This window comes from Aplidium turbinatum, chromosome 4 (genome assembly GCF_918807975.1).
Source record: "Aplidium turbinatum chromosome 4, kaAplTurb1.1, whole genome shotgun sequence".
NCBI lineage: Eukaryota > Metazoa > Chordata > Ascidiacea > Aplousobranchia > Polyclinidae > Aplidium > Aplidium turbinatum.
The window spans coordinates 9,557,173-9,581,375 of NC_137475.1; the positions used below are offsets into that span (position 1 = coordinate 9,557,173).

Sequence of the window (24,203 nt, forward strand, 5' to 3'; positions counted from 1 at the left end):
CGGAAATGCGTTACTTTGGATCGACTGGTAGAGGTAGCGTGCTGCTTTCAGAGTAACGGTTGCTTAGCTTCTCTCTGGTTATGAAAATGTTCACATTGAGTTTGTATTTGCATTTGTATCGTGACTTTCGATATTGTGTTCTGTTGGCATTGTTTAGTCTTATAATTTTATTTGTTTACGTAGCTTAAGTGTTGTTTGTATTGCGCCATCAAAACCAAGCCGGACTACAATCAAGAAGAGTCAATTTGGATGTTCAGGGGACGCGGGCTTGTGTTCAATTAACTTTCAAAACAGCGGCTTTGTAAACAAAACGGACAAAGAAAAAAGTTCAACAAAGAGTTTTTTGGCGTTACAAAGGGAGCGATACAATAAAACTGTTTTACCAATGCTTTCGAGCCCGAGACAGCTTACCTTAACAAAACAAACGTGAGTACACATTTGGACATAGTGAAGAAACTATTGTATTTGCTGAAAGAAGCGGACCCAAGCGTACTGTGTTATCATCTTTTGTCATCACAGCAATGTGTTTGGTACTTTCTGGTGTAGTTCAAAGTTTCCCCAACATTGTGGTGCCCTGAAGATATTGCACAAACAATCGTCACAGTTCGCGCATCATTTAATAGCTGCGGCTTATCACGGAGATTGACTTTGCGAATTCCGCTTCAAAATAACGTGCCGCTAAAGCGTGTTGTTCAACTATATTTAATCCAGTGTAGAAATGTTTATAAAAGCAGAGCTTCAGTGTAATCTGTTGTAACTTTATCTTGGCAATTGCGGAACTATTGGTGGGCTACACGCATCCATCAAATTGGACGAAAGGTTCCTCAAATGGGCCATGAATTCATCGATAAGCGTTTTTTCTTTTCTAAAAAACATCTCTCAGTTTGCTTACCATGTGTATTAATTCTGTATTCTACAATCCAGTACACACTGAAGACAAGTAATGAAATTGGTTAGAGTGTTGGTAGACTGCACAGGTTGGGAGCACAAGAATAACAACGACCATACTACAATGAATCAAAAAAATTATGTGCAATGTATTGGCGTGGAATGTAATTGGTCGATTCGTGTGCAGCAGCTAACTACGTAACACCACAAAATGCAAACAAAATGATAATATAAACAATAACTTTTTATTATAATTTGCACATTTGTAAGACATGACCTGTTTTATGTCCTTTATACAATAATATGCAATTACACATACTTTAATTTATTTATATATTTGGTTCAGACCAGAAGATAGAGGTCCATAGAAACACGCCAGCACACACATACAAATAAAATAATTGAAAATCAAACAACTAGCATTGTACGGTTATAATGTTGTAAATACATTGAACGAGCGAAACACTCAGAGGTTATTAACGCTTTGATATAGGAGTTAGAAGAGCTGCAACACCGATTTACAAAGCTAGCAATGCTATTCCGTAGCAGGGCATAAAAAGTGTTCACGTTGTGGTTTACTTGGATGTGACTAATGCGCAAATTTTAGGCAATTTAAACAAAATTCTGAACGAGTTGTTATATGCGACTTTCAGACGATTAAAAGCTGATATTGAATGCAGGGGTGGGCAATCTTTTTAACACAAGGGCCAGTTAGGAAAATGTAATGCTCACAGGAGGGCCCAAATCAAATAAGCAGTAATTCATATTTTCATAGGTCTAAAACAAATTAGCATAAAACGAAATACGTAAATTAGCACACAAAAAAACAAGCCTAAAACAAACAAGATTATATTGTACTGACTAATGAGCTTCTAGGCTACAACGCTGACTAATTCTACGGCAGTTTTGTAAGTGTTGTCTACTTTTCACCTCCCTAGGAGCCCGTGTCGTCGTGTGATCGATCTATGCGCTGATGTTGCCAGGTACTAAATGCGTTTATAGTGCGATGTAATTCCCACACCTCGATTGTGAATTCGGAAATAACTTTGTCTTACAATTCCAATAATGCCTTTCTCATACGGATCGGCTCAGTACAACTTAACAGCCTTCATTCAAAACCAGCTGTGAAATATAACATCTCAGTCAATCTGCGTGGCAAATTTCTGTTACCCCTTGACCATACCAGACAAGTGTATTATTGTTGCAAAACAATTCTTTACCATAACAACGTGACATAAGTAAAACTTTATGAATGAAGATTGTTTTGTAATAGATGCTTCCCTTTCGAGTTCAACTGCTTTAGTTTAGTGTAGCGGTGTAGCCTATGGGGTACATCGCACTTCAAACAGGAAACTGAAAGAGCAAAAGTTCCAACATGAAAATAGTTGGAAGATGAAGGGCCACACAAAAATGTAAAAGGGCCGCATGCGCCCGCACGTTGCCCACCCCTGCTTTAATGGTTAAGTTTAGCATTGCTTGTTTAAACTTTAACAATTGACAAATATGAAAATTGACATCTCAGAACATCTTATGTAAACGTAAACGTTGTAAATTGACTTTCAACCGATAGATGAAGCAGTAATAGTGCGATGAGTTCAGAACTCTTCACTGTTACAACATGAAATAGAATGAATGATATGGCAGGCAACAGACTGGTATTTGATACCAAAAATAACTCATGAATCAGGTTGAATAATTAGAAATTTGAAAACCATCGTCGTGGGAGGCTTTGTCCATTTATAATTACGCAACATCTTCGTGTTCAAAAACTTGTTTCAGCTCTTTGTCGCTGGATGATCCAGTTCGATTTCAATTGGTTGTATAAATTCGCATTCCCTTTTCGATTTTAGTCCGGCACATGGGGCAGTTGCGCAAAGCAACTGAACATTCCATGCAACAACACAGGTGATTGCAAGGAAAAAATAAAACCTCTTTGTTTCTGTCCAAACAAACCTAAGAAAGTATTAACACAATTATTATTGCTATTTATTATAGTTTATATCATTCAAAGTCACATTGAGCAGCATGCATTGCATACATACGGATTCTCGGAATTAGTTATTCAACATCAACTTTCTGTTTGCTTCTTGTCTCAACTCAAGATATTCAAATACTAACAGTGCTCGGATCCACACGTCTTTGGAAAGCTACAATCTACATGTTCTACAGAAGTTTCTGCCAAGACCAAGGACAGGCTGAGTTGAAGACGTTCCGTTACGCAATTTCTGGAGTTAATCCTCTCATTAAAATTTTAGTTTCTAAGAAATTTCATCGGTATCTCAATAATATATACCGTGATTAACAAATCAACAAAAACAAAATTGCTATTAATGTGTTCAAAATTGAAGGGGGCGCAAAGCATATGATTATTGCTAAAATGAGGCGTGTCAGTAAAAAGGTTGAGAACCACTGAGTTAAACGATTTTGAGTTAAAAGAGTTTTGTTAAATCATTGCAGATGCCATCACAACTTAATAAATTACAACTGCATACCGAAAAGAAAACAACTTATTTTAAATTACGATTACCTCAGTAAGAAAAACTCTACAAAAGTATGATTTGATAAACGGTCGTAACTTCGATTACGGTAAGTACTTATAATCTTCAAACTACTCACTACAGTGCGCATGAAAAACGTAGGTAATGCAAGACAGTGCATAACCACTGCATAAATGTTTTTTATATTATATTATCAGACAAAACTTACTTTGCATAGCTGTTCGTCCAACAAATCTTCAAATTTACTCTCAAGCTTGTGTTGACTCCCTGCATCTTTGATCTTTGTGGAAGCAAGGGTGGTATCACCGCCGTTTAGAGATGACGACAGCATCCCAGAAGCAGGTGACGCATCTGCGGCATCTCGAGGTTCACTCTGAAGATAGGCATCACAGAAATGATGATAACACGTAAGATGATAGCCATACAAAAATGACGACACGACTACTGAACAAAAGGTTAATGCAACTCAACCATAGCGTACAACATCTAGGCATATGCATTAATGAAAATAGCACCAATAGTTATCAATTGGATTGCAATCGAACAAAAGTCATTGAAAACCGAATTCACCTCCATGTTAGATTCGTGGTTCCATTGACTGCTGCTTCTAGCTGAGTTCATGCTACTGTTCACAGGCGACGCATGTCCGTTACGTAATTGTGTGGGAACAAGTGTGGAAGCCTCTGCTGCAGTACTTGGCTCATTTCTCGTGTTATTCTGTTAAAAAAAACGGACTTGACTCTTAGCAGTTAAAAAGCCCCCAAAGTAGTGTTTTTATGAATCATGCCAAATGTATTATAATATTCCTGATGAAAGCTACTGTTTGTAGCATAAGACAAGCCCTCGTGCGCAACATGTCACTCTTTATGTTTCAATTACATCTTTTCTTGTTTTATTTTAGCCTCGCGATCGTGGTTTTTCCCTACAAAAACGTAACGTATCCTCTGTTGTTAACGTTTTAAATTTCTAACACACCGTGGACAATGCCTTTCTAAAACAGACGTTGCCAAAGCTGAGTACTAAAATTGAGTCTTAACTATGGTTACCACATTCCCTTATGTAGCTGGTAAATTCCAGCCAAATATTTTTGTATTAAAATCTGTACATTTATGGCAGTTTACCTCCCACAGTTCAATGAATTTATCTATGAACGGTAAATTAGTGCTCGACGGGAACCTCTGGATTGAAACCAGCACAAAATATAAAATATTTACCTCTATGTTAGAATCACGGTTCCATTGACTGCTGCTACTTGGTAAGTTCATGTTACTGTTTACAGGCGACGCATGTCCGTTGCGTAAATGTATAGGAACAAGTGTGGAAGGCTCTGTAGCAGCGATTGGTGTATCTCTTGTGTCAAGCTGTAAAAAATCGGACTTATAAAATCATAAAAAAACCAAAACAAAATTTCAAAGTGGTGCTTGAATGATGCGCGTCAAGTGTATCATCATGTCCTTGAAGTAGGCCACTGTTTGTAAAACAAGAGGAACTCTCGTGCGCAAAACGTCACTTTCTGAAAGAAATCTTTGGTTCCGTCGCCCAAGACACACAGACTCTTTTCTCTATTTCGTAGGCCGTAAACGGAGGAACTATTTGCACAACCATATCGAAGTGACACGTTAATATTATCATTTTCCTATTTGCATACAATGGTGAACAATAAACAAAAAGTGATGCATATAACGCTTGTAGATGTGAGCTTCAGAACATGAAGCGGATGTACTCAATTTTAGAAAAAATCCCAGACTATTATGTAGTTGTCGGAGTGGCATAAGCGTGAACTAATGAAGCAAGTCCTCATGCTGCGGTCCGAATGCCGTAAGACATGAATGCCGCAGATTCTTCTCAAATCAAAGGTGCCACTGATTATTTTTTAATGCAAACTCTTCGCAGTCTAACATGCTCTAAGTGTAAGTCTGACTTACATTTGAACCAGTAAACCAACTTAGGTCGTGGACAGGCAAACTAACCACTTCCTCAAATCAAATACTTGACCAGTTGTGCTGCGCAATCATTTCGTATGTGAGCAGGATAAGCATTTTCTCAATGCTTGGATTAGAGGTAGACCATATTTTAGTTGTTATATTGTATGTTTTTCTAGTATTTCTTATACACGTAAAATTATTTTTCTTTCAAAGGCTGGATATTAGAGTGGTTCAAAAAAATACAATTTTCTAGGAATCTTCCTCCACAAGGCTTAAAATGTGCCATTTCCCTATAAAAGTGCCCTTGCAAAAAATTAGACTGATTGGAGGTCGTTTAAAGGTCAATCAGATTTTCACTTTTTTACCACATTCTGCCTATGTCAAACCCTATAGCACACAGGCCGATATTGTGTGCAAGACTCACAGAAGGGAAAATGCCCCCTATTATCTTGAAAACCACACAAGAGAATGAGCTAGACTTTGTATGATGCAGGATTGAACTTAGTGTGTATGTAATCAATATTTATTAACTTAACAGCCAACAAAGCAAAAATCTTATTTCCATACTAAAATATCGGCAATTCGGCATCTACCATTATTATTGAAAAATATTCACTCGAAACAGGCGGTAGTTTCATCAGTCATCACTTCAATCATTTTCGTAGGTTAAATAAGTTTAAACACAAGTGATATATACAACTTTCCTTTCATCACAAAGAGACATGAATGTCACAATAAATGAATTAAAATACAATGTTAGCGTCAAAGATTGTGGTGTTAAATCAGATACGACATTCGGCCACTGTTTTCGTCTCAGTCTCATTTCAGGCTTTGTTGAGATTGAGGGTTACTTTGGTTGGCACCGTAAATCTTTTCCTGTGGGTGCTTACGAACTGCAGTACTGTAGGTACTGTTCTGAGTCTCATCTTTGGTTAAAGCTGAATTGTAGGACTGAAGTGAATTAGTGCAATTTATCGCTCGGCTGTGTCATTAACAACTTTTAGGAGACTAACACTGGCTTTAAATTTATTGTATGCAGGATCTGATGCCCAGAGGCTGGGGGGTTTGGCAAGGAAGGCTCCTGCTTCTTTGTTACCATTTGTGCACAGCAGATCAAATAACTTTAGTGATTTGAACACGCTTGTGGTTAACTTTCAATTCCATGCATTTTTTGTGAATCTTTCGAAGTTTCCGTATACCTGAGTCCACACGTTGAGTCGGGATATTTGCATTTTCCACAGCATCTATGGTTTGTCTTGCACTGTCAACAATTGTCAATCCTCCATCCCGGTGGTGAAACATAAACTTGCGTAGTATAGCACCATTCGTGGGGAGACCAGAACCCAAAAGTTCCCGCGTAGGCTTTCCAAGTAGCCAAACTTCTGGTGAGCTTCTTGTGGTTGGCATTTTCAAAACAGTGAGCCTAGTTTTATGCAGGTGACTATCCTGTCAAATATGTTACTGCAAGCACAACTATTACTCTGGAATGCAAAATATTCTGAATACGAAAGTTTTGCCTTTGAATATCTTTGAACAAAAGAACATTGAAAAAAATGCTGTTTTCATGCATCATGTGGTAAAAAAGTGAAAATCTGATTGACCTTTAAACGACCTCCAATCAGTCTAATTTTTTGCAAGGGCACTTTTATGGGGAAATGGCACATTTTAAGCCTTGTGGAGGAAGATTCCTAGAAAATTGTATTTTTTTGAACCACTCTAGTGGATATGGACTATATGCATAATCGAAAACGTTTGCTATCTTATATTTTTGTTTGTTATAATGTTAATTGTTGTTGTGTAGCTCAGCTGTTTGTTCAATCAGCCCCTGGTTGCAAATAGAAGTTGATCGATTTGCGATAGGTAGTGAGGTTAGTAAGATCATGTAGCAATACTCAGACGCCATCGTACGATACACACTTTAAGTCAATATTTGACATGCAATTTTTAAAAAACTGAATACAAACGACAATGTTGCAATAGTGACCATATGTCGATCACCTTATATTGAACGAGACAAACCAAACAAACAAGCCACAATTGCAAACAGTCTATATATGTTCAAGCAATGTAAAGAAACGGTTGATTTGCTGACTGTGACATTACTCGGAGTCATCAAAATCCGAATTCGAATCGGCAAAGATCAAGCGGTCAAATCACACCATAATCATAGATCTACTGTTCAAGAAAACACGCCGGGTATTGACAGTTTTTCTTTATATATATATACACTAGATGTCTAGTTACCACACCCTCAACTGATTGGACGGCCAGCTTAGTATTACTAGCAAATGCACGAAGCACAGATTCACAGAAGTAACCCTAGGGTTAACTTAGTTTAGGTATACGGATGGATTTAAGTGCGATAGTGTTTAGTCAATCAACCATTGAATTTGCTTGGGTTATTTTCGGAAGGCTTACTCACAGGCAGGCTTTAGACGTGAGTTGTTGTGCCATGTATAACAACGTTTGCTGGGTGTGTGAATACAAAGCACAGTAATGAAAACATGGTATAAAAACAAGGCGCGCAAGAGAACCATGATTGAAATACTTATTCTCGAATAGTAATCAGCTGCTGGTATTTATCAAGATAGACTTTATACATTGCCAAGGACAACGAAAAACTTCTAATATATGACCAGAGGATGGTTACTTACAGATAGCGATGATAGCACATCAAGTGGGTCATGAAAAGATGATGATACCGACAACTGATTGGATTGATGCAAAGCAGGTTTTAAGGATTGTTTGTTCTTGAGTTCAGTTGCCTACAAAAAAACAAATGCAGGTTATGTACGGAAAGGAAATGAAGCCTTGATGTAAGTCAGAACTATAATAAGGTTGAATAATACATTACCAAAGAAATTTTATGTGTTTTGCCTTTCCTTGATATGAAACGATAAAAGCAAAATGCAGGCTTGACTATGGCGTTTGACGGCCTATATAATTCAAACCAGGTGGATACCAGGATGAGCTGCTGCCGATAGGCAATACATCAATCACATAAGAGAGCCAGACAAAGAAAGGAACTGGAATGTCGTAGGCCGACCCAGACAGCAAATCAAACGCTTTTTACATTGATTCAACGTCCACAGATGTTGAATCAATGTAAAAAAAAGAACGAAAACAATAAGTTATTTCGTTTGTTACCTTTACGTTTGTCAAACGAGCACAGAACCACGTTCAATTTAAGCCTCGTAGAAATAAAAGCTTTATTTTATGACGTACGAGATTACTTACTTCGTCGGTATCCATAGGCACTTCATCGTCATATGCCATAACAGCCTCAAGTAATTCAACAGCTTTTTGATAAGCCTGACCGTGTTCCGCGATTCGTCGCTTGTTAACTTCTTTCACTGATGACAAGTCGTACCCCATGCCTGAATGAAACAAACAGTTGAATATATGAATTAAGGACAGTTGAGTTGGTCTTTAAAGAAGTAGCGATTGGTTTTCAATCTGGGAATCTTGACGTTAACATTTGCACACAGAAGAAGAGGTTCGACAACACCTAAGAAAACATGTTTAGAAAGCCATGAATTCGACAGTCCTGTATTGCTGAGACGAGAACTCACTCTTCAAGCCTAAGAAAGCTCATGATCTAAGCAGAGGACCTAATGATATGATTAAATTGCCTAGCTTTAAATGGTAATCAACTGAAAATCATAATGGTAATTATGGTAAGAAATGAGAAAGAAAAATCGATCCCTCGCACTGGTTGAAACAACACACTTCCAGGGTTGTCAAAATACAGGAGAGGACTAGCTATTGAGAATTAAGTCAATAAATAATTCAAAACAAAATGCTTGCAATAGCTTCAGGGCCAAACAACGTTTAAAAGAATTTCACCACACCAGGAAATGTCACTCAACAACATTCGTCACCATCAATAGTCGTTGCGGTTGCATTCCTGAAACTTCAAAGCAACAAGGAGGAAGTGAAGAAAAATTAAAGAGTCGTTTGAATGTCAAACGTAAATGTTCAAATTGTAGAGTGTTGCCAGGGGAGTTTACAGTCGGTGAATTTCAACACATCTCATAAACACGGATCGTTGGATTGCGCCATTGCAAAGTACTGAAGTGTTTAAACAAAGTTATCCAAACACAGTGCTCGAATCTTGGTTTTATTTACATTCTTACATTCTCCATCTTCCAGCAATCTAAGTAGCAGAGGTGGGCAGTAGCGCGCTACTTTTGTAGCGGCGCTACTAGCGGCGCTACTTTTTTGGTAAAAGTAGCGGTAGCGGCGCTACTTTTTAGTTGGAGTAGCGGCTGCAGTAGCGGCGCTACTTTTATTCCAGAGTAGCGGTAGCGGGAGAGGCGCTACTTTTTTTCAGTCGCACTCCCGCTACCGCTACTTTTTAATTTAAATTGAAAAAAATGCTTGATTTTTTTGCAATACTGGCGTGGTCAAGCAGCTATATAATCGGCTTGGTTGCAAAGTTTCGGTCTTTTCTAGCTGACATCAATTTCTTCGGGGAATATCTCCGTGTGATGAAGCCTATCTGCCAGGCTTTAGACATTCTCTAGGGAGAGTCCAAGGCGTATGACGGAGTCTTGCTTCCAACCATTACAATTTGCACGAAGAAGTTGACCGAGATCAGTGATCATGTGACCTGTGAGGAGTTGAAAGTGAAAGTCCTTGAAGTGGTGAAGAAACGATTCAATAAGTGCTTCAACAACATGAAATGCGTTATGGCATCATGTCTTCATCCCTCCTTCAAGACGTCGTGGCTACAATTTCTGCACTACGTTTCCACGGATGATGCTGACGCACTGCGAGAAAAAGTCAAGACAGATGCAATTCGACTGTTGCGGGAGACATCAAGCCAGGTAGATACCGAGAAGAGTGACACCAACACCAGTCATGACTCGAGAATGTATTTTTGGAGTGTTTGCGCCATCCCGTGAAACGTTGGTGCAGAAGGAAGCAACAATAATTGTGGACGCCTTTTTTTCGGACAAGAGCAAGTCCTTGAGCTTTTCGAATACCGAGTTAAAACATCTGTTCATTAAATACAACACCCCCATTCCTTCCAGTGCTGCGGTGGAGAGACTTTTCTCTGTTGGAAAAGATGTGCTTAAGCGAAAGTGCGGGTAGGACTTAGTGACTCTCATTTTGAAATGCTCGTATTTTTGAAAGATGGGTAACAAGAAATTTCCCTTAGAATGTGTTTTCTATAACGACGTCAAAATGACAGCGTAAACGAATGATAACATTCGTTTTCAAGGTCATTTTTGCGTCACTAGAGACTTGAGTGTTTCCTAGTGTCATTTTAGACAAAAGTAGCGGAAGAAGTAGCGGTAGCGCGCGCTACTTTAGCCCGAGTAGCGGTAGCGGGTAGCGCGCTACTTTTGTAAATTGGTAGCGGGTAGCGGTAGCGCGCGCTACTTTGGCCAAAGTAGCGGTAGCGGGTAGCGCGCTACTTTAAAAGTAGCGGGTGCCCACCTCTGCTAAGTAGTCAGACTTGAAATTTCTCAATGTGGAGAGAAAAAAGTTTTCTCTGCCTATAAAACGTTGAATGGTAGTTTTATTAAATAATTATTTACATTTGGTGCATTTTTTTTTCTTTTTAAAAGAGGAATGGATAGATCACGTTTTCAGCTTCAAACATTTTGATAAAAGCTTGTGGTTATTTCCCACATAGCAAAATTAGTACTTTTAACATTGATTCAACGTCTGATGACGTTCAATCAACACGAAAAGAACCAAAATGTACATAAAAGGTTTCAACCTTGCTCAGAACAGCAATAAACCAAACAAGTACGTAACTTGGAAGTAACATTAGATATAATTTTTTTTGCTTTGGCTTTAACTGCCACAGGTACAAGTTTTCGAAATGACGAAAAGTAACGTTTTTAATCGCATGACACAAGCAAGCCAGCATAATACCAAAAAAAAAACAGTGTACGGTATTGCTGTGCAAACAACATGAATCGCAAGAATTGCTAATTACAACTGGCCTATAACTTCATATGACAGGAGTTGTCAAACAGTATTGGCAATGCAAACTGGGTTAGTTGTTTGTGTAATAGATTGGTTTATGTCACGTTGGTACATACTACCATCATCATCAGTTTATTTGTCATATAACACAAACATAAAAATAATAAAAAATATGTCATAAACTGTTGTGTGCCCTATGACGAGGAAACTGCGAACAGACCAGCTGGCCATCGAGTCAGCAGCCACCTCGTGTTAAATGATGAAAATAACATTAAATACGTTATATCAATACACACAAAAAAATTATGCATTTCCTGATACAGATACATGTTTCCAAATGTGTAAAAAAGAACGAACTGTTGAACAGTACATAGAACAGTTTAATATATTATTTTTGGTACCCGGACATTTTGCCGAAAGGACATTTTGCCGAAAGACATTTTGCCGATGGACAAATTGCCGAAAGGACTAAGGTTGTGAACGATAGACTAAAACACACTGTGGAGAATATCGACACATATAACACAAACATGAGTTTCGGCAAAATGTAGATTCAGCAAAATGTCCTTTCGGCAAAATGTCCGGGTACCAAAAATAATCCATACCAATGAGATGATGCAAATAGTATAATGTACTGTAATTACTGTATATTATATATACAAAACGGTTAATATTTATTCAACTTCATTTAAATCAAGAAGGCAGAGTTTAAACTTTTTTTAAAAAGAAGTTGAACGTTTGAAGTCACCTGGAACCTCATGCCATACTTTAGAATCCCCTACTAACAACTGCCTTTGACCCAATTCAGTACGCACTCTTGAAACAAAATAGTTACTACTGTATGATTGGCGAGTATTGTGTGAGTGGCATTCCGATAGTCGGTGGAAGATATCACATTTTGTTTCCAGGGCAATAAATCTAAATGGACTTTATGCATGTATTTTGCTATTTCTAGTTTATAAATTTTTTGTATATTTAGCAGCTGTAGTTTATGGAAAAGTTGCAATGTGTGAGCTGCATAGTTGCTGATTGTCATGACTCTAACAACTTCTTTATGTAGCTTAATTACATGATCTAGTGCATTGTCACAAGATCTACCCCAGCTGGAGTAGACATGCAGTACTGAAGATCAGAATAAATAAGACTGTAATACAAAATTTTCAGTATGTATTGTATGTGTTAAGACATTTTCATGTAGTTTATATGTACATGTAGAAGAAAATGAAGTCGAAACGTTAAGATGCACATTTGAAAACAACATCAGAAGAATTGCAGCAATAAAAACTTCATCAAACAAAAAGAGTTGCTTTCTCACCAATAACAGTCTTCGCAATGTCTGTTTCCAAAGAGGCTTTCAACAGTTGCATTTTGTCAGTTTTGCTCGTCTGAGAGTTAACAGTTGCTGTCGCTGCTGCAGACACAACAGGTGCGCCAGCGCCATGGCCATTTGACAACCTGAGATGGTCGAGCGAATGATTTGAAATTTTGAATGTAATATACTTTGGTTATGTATACAAAAATCGACGGTCCCTAACTGAATTACATTTTTTTACAATGTTAATTACAATATTTGATGTTGCAAGTTTTTTAAGTAATGCTGAAATTGCAATTATATTTAACAGATGCTTTCAATTCAAATCAAGAATTTTAAAAATTGCAACAAAATACCAAATTGCGACATCTGATAGCCTTTTTACAAGCATTCTGCTAATCTCCTTTTTTCATAGAGGCATTGTGCATTGTGCAAATGATGCCATCACTTGGCAATTCGCAGCTTCCGCTTTTTACTCACAAGTAATTGCAGCCGGCTTATTGCCGAATTCTGACAGCGTCAGATTATTAAGAATAAAGAACCGATTGCACCAACACACTCAATTGCATACATTACAAGTCATACACTTACTTATGCCAACAAAAAGTTGCACCATAGTTTGTTGCTACACGACAAGATAGCAACACGACAAGATAGCTAACACAACAACATTGGTCAATTCAAAAAAGAGGAACCGAAAATGCTGAGTAAGCAAAAATGGCTTGACAAAACTGTCTGCAGATCATCGGCAATTCGTGCAAAGCAATACCGTAAATACAAGTCTTGAGGACAACTAAGTTACTTCTTTCTATGGCCAAAAGTTCGCAACTAAATGCAAAGCGTGTTATAAATAGATTCAGCTTTTCAAGCACATTGAGTCATGAAAGCAACTTTAAAAAAGAAAAGCCACTATCCCTCCTATTCATGTCAATGCAAGCAAACGATGACATTTAATAACCTCCAATTCATGTTACTTTCACTTTTAGGCATGATTTCCAATGTTTGGCAACGGTAATAAAATTAATGCAAAATAATGAGCTTTCAACGCAAAACATACCCGTGTCGTTGTGGTGGTGGAACATCTTGACCCATTGCTCGCAGAACAGGTCTATCAAGATCAGGAAACATAGCAGTAACAGAATGAACAAAGTCTGGACCTTTACAGCGAAGCAGGTAGTCGCATGTGGGGTACCATTTCGCGTGCTCTTTCCACGGGTCATCATAAAAACGCCAGTTTTGAAGACCCCCATTGCAGTAAAAGCATTTGGTTCTATCGCGAACGCCTGGAATCAACCAAGATAAATTTGAATGTTCAACAAAAAGCCAATCGGCATGCTGCTGCGCTCTGGAATGCAAATTCAAGTTTTGTAACCGCAAGATTGTGTGGACGCCAGATCACGTGAAAGTCATTTTTCTACTTTTTAGGTTGGTATTAAAATCTCGCCGCTACTATAATGCACTGCAAAGGGAAAAGTTAGCATGAATTGAATAGTATTGACAGAACAATACCCAAAGAGAAGAATCCAGCTGCAGCTATCACATTGGGAGTAACACGTGTGAAAGTCCAATTACGGAAAGTTTGTACACGATCTCGCATATACCGCATGCGAGGATTTGCAGGAGTCAGACAAGGAAACATTTCCCGAAAACATTGCTGTTCTTCCTCCGTTAATAGATGAGGTAACACAGAACTTTGACCCTGGAATATACAATGTTTCCAACTGATAGTCAAGTCTTTGTCACTTGAGGATGCCAAGTAGTTAGATGACTGAATCCGCATCAAAAGGTTCTTGTTTAGTTTTAAAATCCTTGAGAAATTGTGTATACTGAATTTTGTAGGCCACATGACCTTTTTGAACAAGAGTTTTTTTTTACAATGAATAACCAAACAGTGAAGCATGCACGAAAATAAAATGTTTATTGCTGCAAAATTTGTCTAAACTGTCTACTTTTTAAGCAGAAAATTTTGTTGTAATTATCGGTTGAATAGTATTTCATTATGTACTGTTGATGGCACCAAAATTACATAATTAGCTTTGAACTGAAAATGAAAAGTCATCACTGAACTTTAAGGGTCACCTAGCCAGGAAAGGTTGTTTTAACAACACCTTATTGTCTGGTGACGTTGAAATGACGTAAGAAGGAAAATTTCATGGTAATGTAAGACATCAAATATCGATGGTAGTTAAAACGTGAATTGACGTAGCCTAAACGAATTACGTTTCTATCTAATTTTCAACAAAGTAAATCAATCAGCTAACAAAGACATAGCTGGAAAAATCGAGAAACAGAGGATCTCTAGTTTATCAAAACACGTGTCGGTTATGATACAAACAAGAAAAAGCGTAAATTACTTGAGGCTGAAATGAAGTATCGGGAACATTGCTTCTTGATCGTCCTTGAGCCATGTCACAATGAGAAAAATGTCGTAAATGCTGAGCTCCAGGGTTATCATTGGAACCCCAGTTCCTCAAGACACCACCGCATGAAAAGCACTGTGTCCTGTCCAGGTTTCCAAGATAGAAAAAACCTGTTTTTGCCAAAGCGCGAGGACGGGGTTTCTGAGAACTTGTTTCCCAATTCCGGAAAGTAATATAACGATCATTTTCTCGAGACAAGGTTAATCCTTGTAAAAGTTGTTTATGAGAAGGATCATGAATGGCAGCCAGTTGCTGGTTAATTTCATGTGGGGGTGGAGGTATTGGGGTAGTGACAGGAGCATTGCTTGGTTGTGCCGATTGGTAAGTTCTGAAACAAAACATTAAAAGTTTAATTCACATAAAATTCAATAAAGCAATTGATTAATTTTTTTTAAAAAACAGAGCAGTGTCACAAATTAAAATGGCAACGTATTAATTGCTGTAAAACGTTTCTCCTTGGCTTTGTTACATGATAAAGCTTGTGACATTGTGACAAGTGAGCTTCTTTAAAAAGCTTCTACATATACTAGGGGGGTATGTTAAAAGACGAATTTTGAGTACAAACTCTGAGTACCCCCCAAAATTATGCCACTGGGAGTAAAAAAACATATATATTATGAAAAAAATTTTGGATTGCCCCTCGGGAACTCCCCGCTACCGGGGGGTTTTATGAGCGATTGTCAAAATACATGGGATTTGACACCTAAAATTTGAACATAGAAGGCTGGGATCAGTCTCAAAAGTTTCGTTTTGAAAAGTTAAGATAGGAATGTAACAGTTTCAGAAGTGTCAGGTGTATGGACAGGCCCATTTTGGCCCAAAACAGCGTATTTGGCCTATCGCGATTGTATGAAATTCAAAATTTTACCTTAATAAGTTTGAAATCGGGGTAATTTTTTGTTTAAAACGTTATGATTCGAATTAGTACTTTCAAATGAATCATATGCATGTCTAGTTGTAGAAAATTGATTGATTATATGTCGTCATTACGTTTAAAATCAGAGACGTTTTGGGTAATGTCGTAAAAATTGTAGTACGGTACTGTATAAGCATACAGCCAGTCATTATAAAGCATTTTCAATTTTCTTGCCCATGTTTGCTCTTTTGGAATATAAATATAATATGTACGTGTCAGTTACCAATGCGACATATTCTACCAGTATATATATATTCAGTATTATATGTATACTGTATATATACTGATAAAATAATAAGAACAGGATGCTATGTAATTATAAATGATAGTTTGTGCATTTGCAGTTTGTGTATTATTTTGTTGTTTTGTTTTGGATATGGACAGCTTTGTCTGTCGCAAATAAGTAATAATAATAGTTATGTTTCAAAGGTCCAATGTTATGGAAGTATTGTGTAGTTCCAGATATCAAATTAGCGTTTTTTTATCTTTTCATCAAGAGCTTCATTCAATAGTTGAACTGTTTCATTCGAAACACAGCATTTGATTCGGGCAGATCTGACATATGACACAGTAATAAGAAGTTCAGGATTTTCAGGGAAATCCATATTTCTCCATCTCTACTGTTGCCAACCTTCTTGAAGTATGTAGCCTAAGTAGTAAGGCATCATCATTCACAACTTCAACAATGTTAGCAAAGTACCAGTGTTATTAGCTTCCTTCAATCCAGATGGCAGCTATGAACTCACCAACTTGATAGGCTAGTGTTGCAAAATCAGATTCCTGTTCATTTGATGTGGAGCTTGAATTTGCCTCTGTAAGCAAATGCATAGCAGAAAGTACACTTTGGAGGTCTGACATTGTTATAGTTGCACATGAACGTGAATTATCTAACTAGCTGGTAAGGTTGTTGGCATAGTCTTCAAATCTGGAATTTTTATAGTCTCGTTTCAGTCGGAATATTGAAGCACTTGATTTTAGGGAGAGGCATGTCTTCTTTGCATAGCGAACTTCAGTGCAAAGTCTTTTGTTCTTTATGTGATCTGTTACAGCATCACTTTGAAGGTAAGCACTCACTTCCTCAGAAGTGGTAAAAGGCCCTGGTGGATTTTGCGCTTTTAGGAAATCTAAATCAGCAAGTTCACTTTGCTCTGCTCTGATATTAAGAGCTTCTTTTTTAGAGTAACCTTTTTCTTCATAAGCTTTAATCTTTTCATTCCATTGCAGTCTAATTTCTTTGCTGTCTTATTTCTGTACTGGTTTTTCCCATTTCTTTTTGTCAATCTTCTGAATATTTTCAAGTAAATCCGTGCTTTTATTGAGAACTACGCTTCTGGAGACTGTATCAAGATTTCTTTTACCATAAATATTTTTCTTGTAGTTTGCTAATCCGACACTACGTTCTTCACCCAGGTTGTGGACTGGCAGACTATCCAGTTTCTGTAGGACATCATCACTTGCCGATCCAATTTTCAACAGCGACCCTGTGTCCTCATTTGCAGCAGGACCAAAACCAAACAGAGACCCTTTTTGAGTTGCCAAGCCTTTTGCAAAAGATTGAAGGAATAGAGCAAGCAAGCTCTTAACTTCGTTACAGTGTTCTTGCAAGCAAACATCGATTGAGCTGAGAATTATTGGTTTAGGCAATGTCGATTTGAACATATCAATTGACGAAAAAGAAGTAACACACTCTGATGTTTGCAGGAAATGATGTGCCTGAAGCATAGTCAAGTCGGGCAATCGGGCATATATGACTCATGAAAAAATATTACAACCCAAATATTACAAAAAAATAAAAATATTACACCATAGCTTATTAATCAAAAATTTTAGGCCCATTGCCAACTCATTAAGGCCAATTATTGCCAAATTTTCGATTTTGTACTATCGCGGTAGGCTAAATGGGTCATTTTGGGCCAAATTGGGCTTGTACGGGCCAAACTATACACCTGACACTTCCGAAACTGTTACATTCTTATCTTAACTTTTCAAGACGAAACTTTCGAGACTAGTCCGAGCTTTCTATGACCACCGGTTCAAAAGTTAAGTGTCAAATCCCATGCATTTTCGAAATCGCTCGTTAGACCCCTCGGTAGCGGGGAGTTCCCGGAGGGGCAACCCAAAAATTTTTTCATAATATATTTTTTTACACCCAGTGGCACAATTTTGGGGGGTACTGAGATTTTTTTAATTTTAACATACCCCCTACATATACGCACATATGACAGTACATACAGTATGTACTGTATATCAGCAGTTATACATGAGACAGTGGCTCCACTTATCTAGGCTGCAATAAACTGATGTGTAAAAACAGTTTTCTATGCAGAATTTGAACAGATATACGAAGGCTTTTATTACATCTGACAATAGAAGGGCTTCTGCTTATCGTAAAATGATCATTGGCATCGATAGTAACTCAATAAACCTTGTTACGATAACCTGCATTGCTCTATTATCATCAGACACGGATATTCACCGAATGCTCGTAATTACTTGTTAATTCAAATACCCATATACTTGCTTTAAACCTAGACAACTGCAAAGGCCTCGTTTAAAAAAAAACAGGTCACCTTTTAAGTCTCAACTGTCTTTTCAAACAAGTATTATTTAAATCTGCACTACATAACATTTGCTACATGTCTTCTGTAGCTGACTGTACCAGCTACACAACAAAACTTTCCACAATTTTAAAAAGAACACACGTTTAACGCGGTACCAACTACCGCCCTGGTTGTGTCGTGATTGGCGGTAGATATCCCTGAGTTAAATATAGATTAAGACTCTTCATTTGGCCTCAAATCAGAAAGTCCCTTCATGCTTATGATGACTACACGGCACAAGCTATAGCGCAAGATTTGGAAATGATAACTAACTTTATACAGCTTCGGTAGAGAGTTTGTCTTGTTGAACCATAGGCATACGAAGCCGAGCAACGTTATCAAGTTTAACATATTTAAAGATTATTATATTTACAAAAAAACACAAAACTACGCAACAATTAAATATCGAACGTTTTCGACATCACAAGATGTCCTCTTCAGGAATAATATACATACAACTTAACTACATCTGAATAAAATACAATGGTTAACTAAATCTATAAACAAGAAAAAACAAAAACTGCACAGTACTTCTGACTAGCTCAAACTCAACGATAGGCTCCACGAGAATCAAAGTTAACTGCATCAAAAGGTGTTAAACAGATCACATGACATGGTAGAAAGGCAAGGTGCGAATTATCTTTAAATAGTCTTTAAATATGTTAAACTTGATAACGTTGCTCGGCTTCGTATGCCTATAACTAACTTTATTTACAAAGTCTCGTCATTCAGTACCGCTGACTTTCAAGCAAGAAATTGACACACTACAGCCAAACATATTATATACCGGTAGATGAAATGTGAAGATAGTTGCACAGTTTAAAAACTAAACCCGTACAAAACAAAATCACTTTTGCAGCGTGGTCTACTTTTGATACATCTACAAGGAAGTACTAACTGGGAATGAAAACCAGAGTCTGCTTTCATCAAAACTTCTCCAGCTGGAGTTGAATTGAAGCCACTGCTTGGGTAACTTCCATATCCAGAATCAAAGGATGGAAGACTTTGATCAATTGGTACATTACCGCAGCCTCTTCTAAGTTCTTGAAAGGCACACCTTGACCTGAATGTATGTAAGTTTGATAACAATGGCAGCATGACATTGGGAAACGATTGAAATCACCTGGATGAAAACAGAAAATGACAGAATGCAGAGGAAACATATGCGGAGCGGAGACCATCTGACAGCAGTGGCTGATCAGTAATCATGATATTTTTAATTAGGAATGGAAAACTGAAAGCTACGGTATGTCAAATATATTTAATTGATGTAGTTGTTTTAATAAAACCAGTGCTTTGGATCCGAATGTCAGAAGAACTATGAGGTACCCAACATATATATACAACATCATAAAAAGATTTCCGAATATTTTGACCTATTTTTATCCAATAATAACTGTGAGGGCTGTTCTACATGACCAACAAAAATTAACTGATAGAGCTTATGATAAGTTAGAGTTTGTCTTGTTGAACAATAGGCATACGAAGCTGAGAAACGTGATATAACTTGAATAATGAATATGTTAAACTTGATCACGTTGCTCGGCTTTGTATGCCTATGGTTCAAAAAAATGAAAGATGATTCAAGTGTCAACTAGCTTAAATTTCTGCATTTTTCACTGCTTTCAGGTGTTCACATCACGAAATGGCCCATTTCAGTGAGTCCGATTCGGTGAGTTCCCTATTCGGTGAGAGCCTTTTTCGGTGAGAGCCCTATTCGGTCATTTTTTTTTAATTATTGGGTACCGTAGCGTAATTATCATTGCCGTTATAGGGTTAGGAGTTAAGGGTAGGGGTTTAGGGGTAAGGGTTTAGGAGTTATGGGTTTAGGGGTTACGGTTAGGGTCTTATTTCAACGTTTAGCGACGTTAAAAGATGTAAAAGCGGCAATGATAATTAGGCTACGGTACCCGATAATTTTCAACAAAAATTTCAAAAAAAATCACCGAATAGGGCTCTCACCGAAAAGGCTCTCACCGAATAGTAGCAGACCCTTCACATCAGTTAGTAATAAAAATATTGCATAATCTATGCAAAGATACAATTCTGCAAGCAGTTTGAACTAATCTATATTATATAAATATTATATAACAAAATATTTGAACCAACATGTGCATAATGGGATCAAATGGATTTTCAGATGCTTGCGAAGATACTGTATTGAGACAGGAAAAACATTGAACAACATCATCATGTCCAGTATAGAAAAACCCAGCATTTGCCAACCAAGAAACATTCACAAAAAGAGATGTTGGGAAACTTTGAAAGGTCGTCAATCTGAAAGATTCTCTCTTTGTGTCACCTGTGCAGTGTGCATGCATAACATTGTTTGTGGTTGTATTTAAAAAGTGCAATTGCAATATAGGTGCCCAACCTTGTGAGCAATACAAAAACACATACAAACACAACTTAACTTGTGAAGTACAGATACAGACAAAATTGGTTAATAATATACTGCTTAAACGTATCAATCGTTTATCTGAATCAAAACCTGAAATCCCAAACCAAATCCAATCTGATGTTAAGTAAAAACATCGGTTAAGCGCATACCGCTTAAAAGAATACGTCGGATAAAAGCATCAGGATTTGCTTCTAGTTTGCATACTTCATTCATTTAATCGTATAATTATACCCGTTAGCGAAAAGAGAATGTCTCTTTTTTGCTTCGCATTATTGTCTGCAATGTTCAAAGGCGAAATGAAGCAAAGGTGAGACAGAGGCATGCGCTCAAAACAAAGACAAGTGTCTGTAATCCCAGGCCATAATCTTATGTGCTAGACATCGCACTGCAAAGAACCAATTTTCGCACAGCTGGGCTTCATTAAAACAGAAGAGCACACAAAAGGAATAATCACACTCAAGAAGTTTAAATGCTTTTGATGTCATCCGTCCGGCGACTGGCCTTCCAAGGAATGGACATGGACAAATTATTTCGGCTTAAGAGGAAAGTGTTGGAAAGCATGTCCAAAAGTTTTTACCAGAAAACTTTGTAGAATTTTTTTTAAATTGCTGAAAAAAAGTAGCCTACTGTTGTGAAATGCAGTGCATAATTTCATTTGTGCAGTTTCGTTCAGTTGAAGAACATTGCAAATTAATTATTTTACCAGACAGCGCAAAAGACTTGAAAAAAAAACTTTGCGATTTCAAAACAATGTGTGTGAGCCGTGTTTTTCTATCATACCACTATTTTCGTAGGCCACGTTCCATACTCAAAACTACACAGCTGGTACGAGCTAAAAATAGCACGCTTGAATCAAAAACGTCAACGTCAAAGTTCGCGTTGTGACGTCACAGAGATCGGTGAGATTAAAAGAAGTCCGATTGCCGCAGTTTGCAGAAAAATGCTTTGATCATACCTGCTCAGCCAAGTCAGCAAAGCTAGTCTTTTTTTACATTGTTTTAACGTCTGCAGATAATAAATCAATGTAAAAAGGACCAGTTTTGCTAGCTGGAAGATACAGCATAGTGTTATGTAATCACAGAACTAGTAAACTCTTTAAAGTTTAACCAGAATTGTAAACAGTTGTAGGAAGCATCAGTTGTAATGTGCGTTGCAGCCTAGTCAGCACAGACATCTTCCCAACAGTAACGCCCATTCACAATAAACCTTTTTTTTTAGTAAATTGGTTAAACGAATCAATCGTATAATCGTATCAAAACGTCTGGCAAATAGGTGATTCGATTAACCGATTTCGTCTGTATACTATATTTATCACATATTAGCAAATTACCAATTTCTTCATACAAATTATATATACAAATAAGTATATACGAATACGGTAGTGTGATTGAAAAGTTTTCAATTCCACAGTTTCTATTTAAAGTACTTACACACATATAAAATTTCGTTCTAAGTGGTGATCGAAATCTACCAAATACAAAGCTAGGCTACTGTAATATTCAATTCAAGCCTTTACAATCTTAGATCTGTAAATGGAAAAGTCAAACACCATAAAAAATGGTGTTTGACTTCTTCATCGCATACTTGATAATGACATGTTTCACCTTGAATATTTGGAGGTAACTGAACAGGAGGACCAAGATTTTTAATTGATGAAATCTCCAAATCTTCAACAAAACATACAACTTGTTGAACATCTGCTTCACTGTCTTTGTCTTTTGCATGACATGGTGAAAGTGCAACACCCAACAAAAAGTTGTTTTCATTGTTAAATAAATCTCCTTTTCCTTGTTTATCTTTTGCAGCATTAACATCTGCAACTGATTTTGTTGAACAATCTGTTTCACATATGCATCTTCTGTGCCTTTGTTCATGAACACCGTAGATGAAAAGTACATAAAGAGTAGTAGTAGGTGCAATAACTGCAAAGTATTCCAATTTTTTCAATTCCGGTGGCAGGCTAAAAATCTTGTAGGTAATTACAGATTTGATTATATATAATCTTTCATTTTTTTCAGAGTGATGTGGTCTTAAATGAGTACAACTTTCACTTGATAGTTGGTTTCGGTATTTATATGGAAATGCATGTTCGCTTGATAGTTGGTGTTGGCATTTATGTAGAGATGCATATGATAAATTATGCATGTTTGGATCTTTATAATGTCTTTTTATGTCAAAATATGTGACTATGCAGTTGACAAAGTCTTGTATAGTTTTCCCATACCTCATCATTCCATGAAGTAGGTTTATAGTTTCATAAAGATTATACACTCTTGTATAGGAAGTACCCAATTGTATGGGAACTAAGTCTTTAATTTTATTTTTAACAGTAGAAGGTTCAAGTTTGTTGCAGTAATTCATCAACTGATAAGTTTGGCTTTTCAATGATATGTTCACAAATGATATAGCTATGATGATGAAAGAAATCATAAACACAACTCTTTTTAAATGGTCAAATGCAATAAACAATTCAAGTGCAACCATCTTTCCCACAGGACAGTTTTCTAGGTATTCCATTTTTTTTAGTTTGTATTATGCGTTCTCAGCCTGTATAGAAACAAATAACACTTACAGCATGTGCATAATAACAAGCAAGTTCCACAGTAAGAGTGGCAAAACCTGCTTCACATAGGAATCATAACTTATACAATAAAAACACTGACCATAGTTACCGAACAGGGAACCATAGCCTAGTCTGAGGCTATGTTTTCTTTTGCGTCCCTCAAGCTGAAGCTTCCAAAATTGTACTTTCTTCAACTGCATAACATAGCCTACCCATAAACAAAAAAATAAGCAGATTTAGTAGTCATAATTTGTCCATTTTTATGTGTGCTTTGTAGAGCAACTTATTTGATGATTGTGAAGAAAGGGGCATTCTTCCCGGCTATTACCAGAAGGCTGAGCAGTGAGCACTCACTAGTGCAGTGAGCAGTTGCGATTTGCAACCACAACGGTGTAGCTTCCATTCTAGCCATTATATGATGATTTGTATATTTTACTGCTTTTGGCTGTCTCTTGTTTTGAACTTTAGTTGTATTATACTGTATTTTGTCAAAACAGGCACTACACAAACTTTCTGGATCAAAATACCACAGTTCTTCCTATGCTTTTTTCAATTGTGTTGAAATTGAAAAAAAGACAAATTTTTAATCCATCTGCAAAAGGAAAAAACATGTTTACATCAAGCAAATTGCATGTGATCTTCAATGCACAACACATACAGTCTGCAAGGCAACAAACTATGTCAATTATAGCAATTATCACAAGACAGTGTTTAACGAAGCATGTGTTTTAAGTGCA

The 24,203-nt window shown here is 37.1% G+C and overlaps 1 protein-coding gene across 1 annotated transcript; it reads right to left on the bottom strand.

Annotated features, from left to right (window-relative positions):
- Positions 1-1,967: 1,967 nt before the first annotated feature.
- On the bottom strand, positions 1,968-23,988 carry LOC145768767 (baculoviral IAP repeat-containing protein 3-like). Its single transcript, XM_082580356.1, has 13 exons — positions 22,508-23,988; positions 20,612-20,804; positions 19,401-19,565; positions 14,921-15,314; positions 14,076-14,265; positions 13,624-13,849; positions 12,570-12,709; positions 8,549-8,688; positions 7,966-8,076; positions 4,601-4,747; positions 3,957-4,103; positions 3,595-3,759; positions 1,968-2,841 (listed from the first exon to the last, which is right to left on the bottom strand). Exons 1-13 carry the CDS (start codon positions 23,418-23,420, stop codon positions 2,698-2,700), a joined length of 3,075 nt encoding a protein of 1,024 aa, XP_082436482.1. The 5' UTR covers positions 23,421-23,988; the 3' UTR covers positions 1,968-2,697.
- Positions 23,989-24,203: the final 215 nt, after the last annotated feature.

What these genes read in the sequence shown, in the direction of transcription:
- LOC145768767 (XM_082580356.1), bottom strand. Translation starts at nt 23,420, where the DNA reads ATGGAATACCTAGAAAACTGTCCTGTGGGAAAGATGGTTGCACTTGAA. An exon ending in ATACTTCATTTCAGCCTCAA is followed by an intron (nt 14,266 to 14,920) that starts GTAATTTACGCT and finishes TGTATATTCCAG; the next exon opens with GGTCAAAGTTCTGTGTTACC. An exon ending in CATTGCGAAGACTGTTATTG is followed by an intron (nt 8,689 to 12,569) that starts GTGAGAAAGCAA and finishes TGTTTCATTCAG; the next exon opens with GCATGGGGTACGACTTGTCA.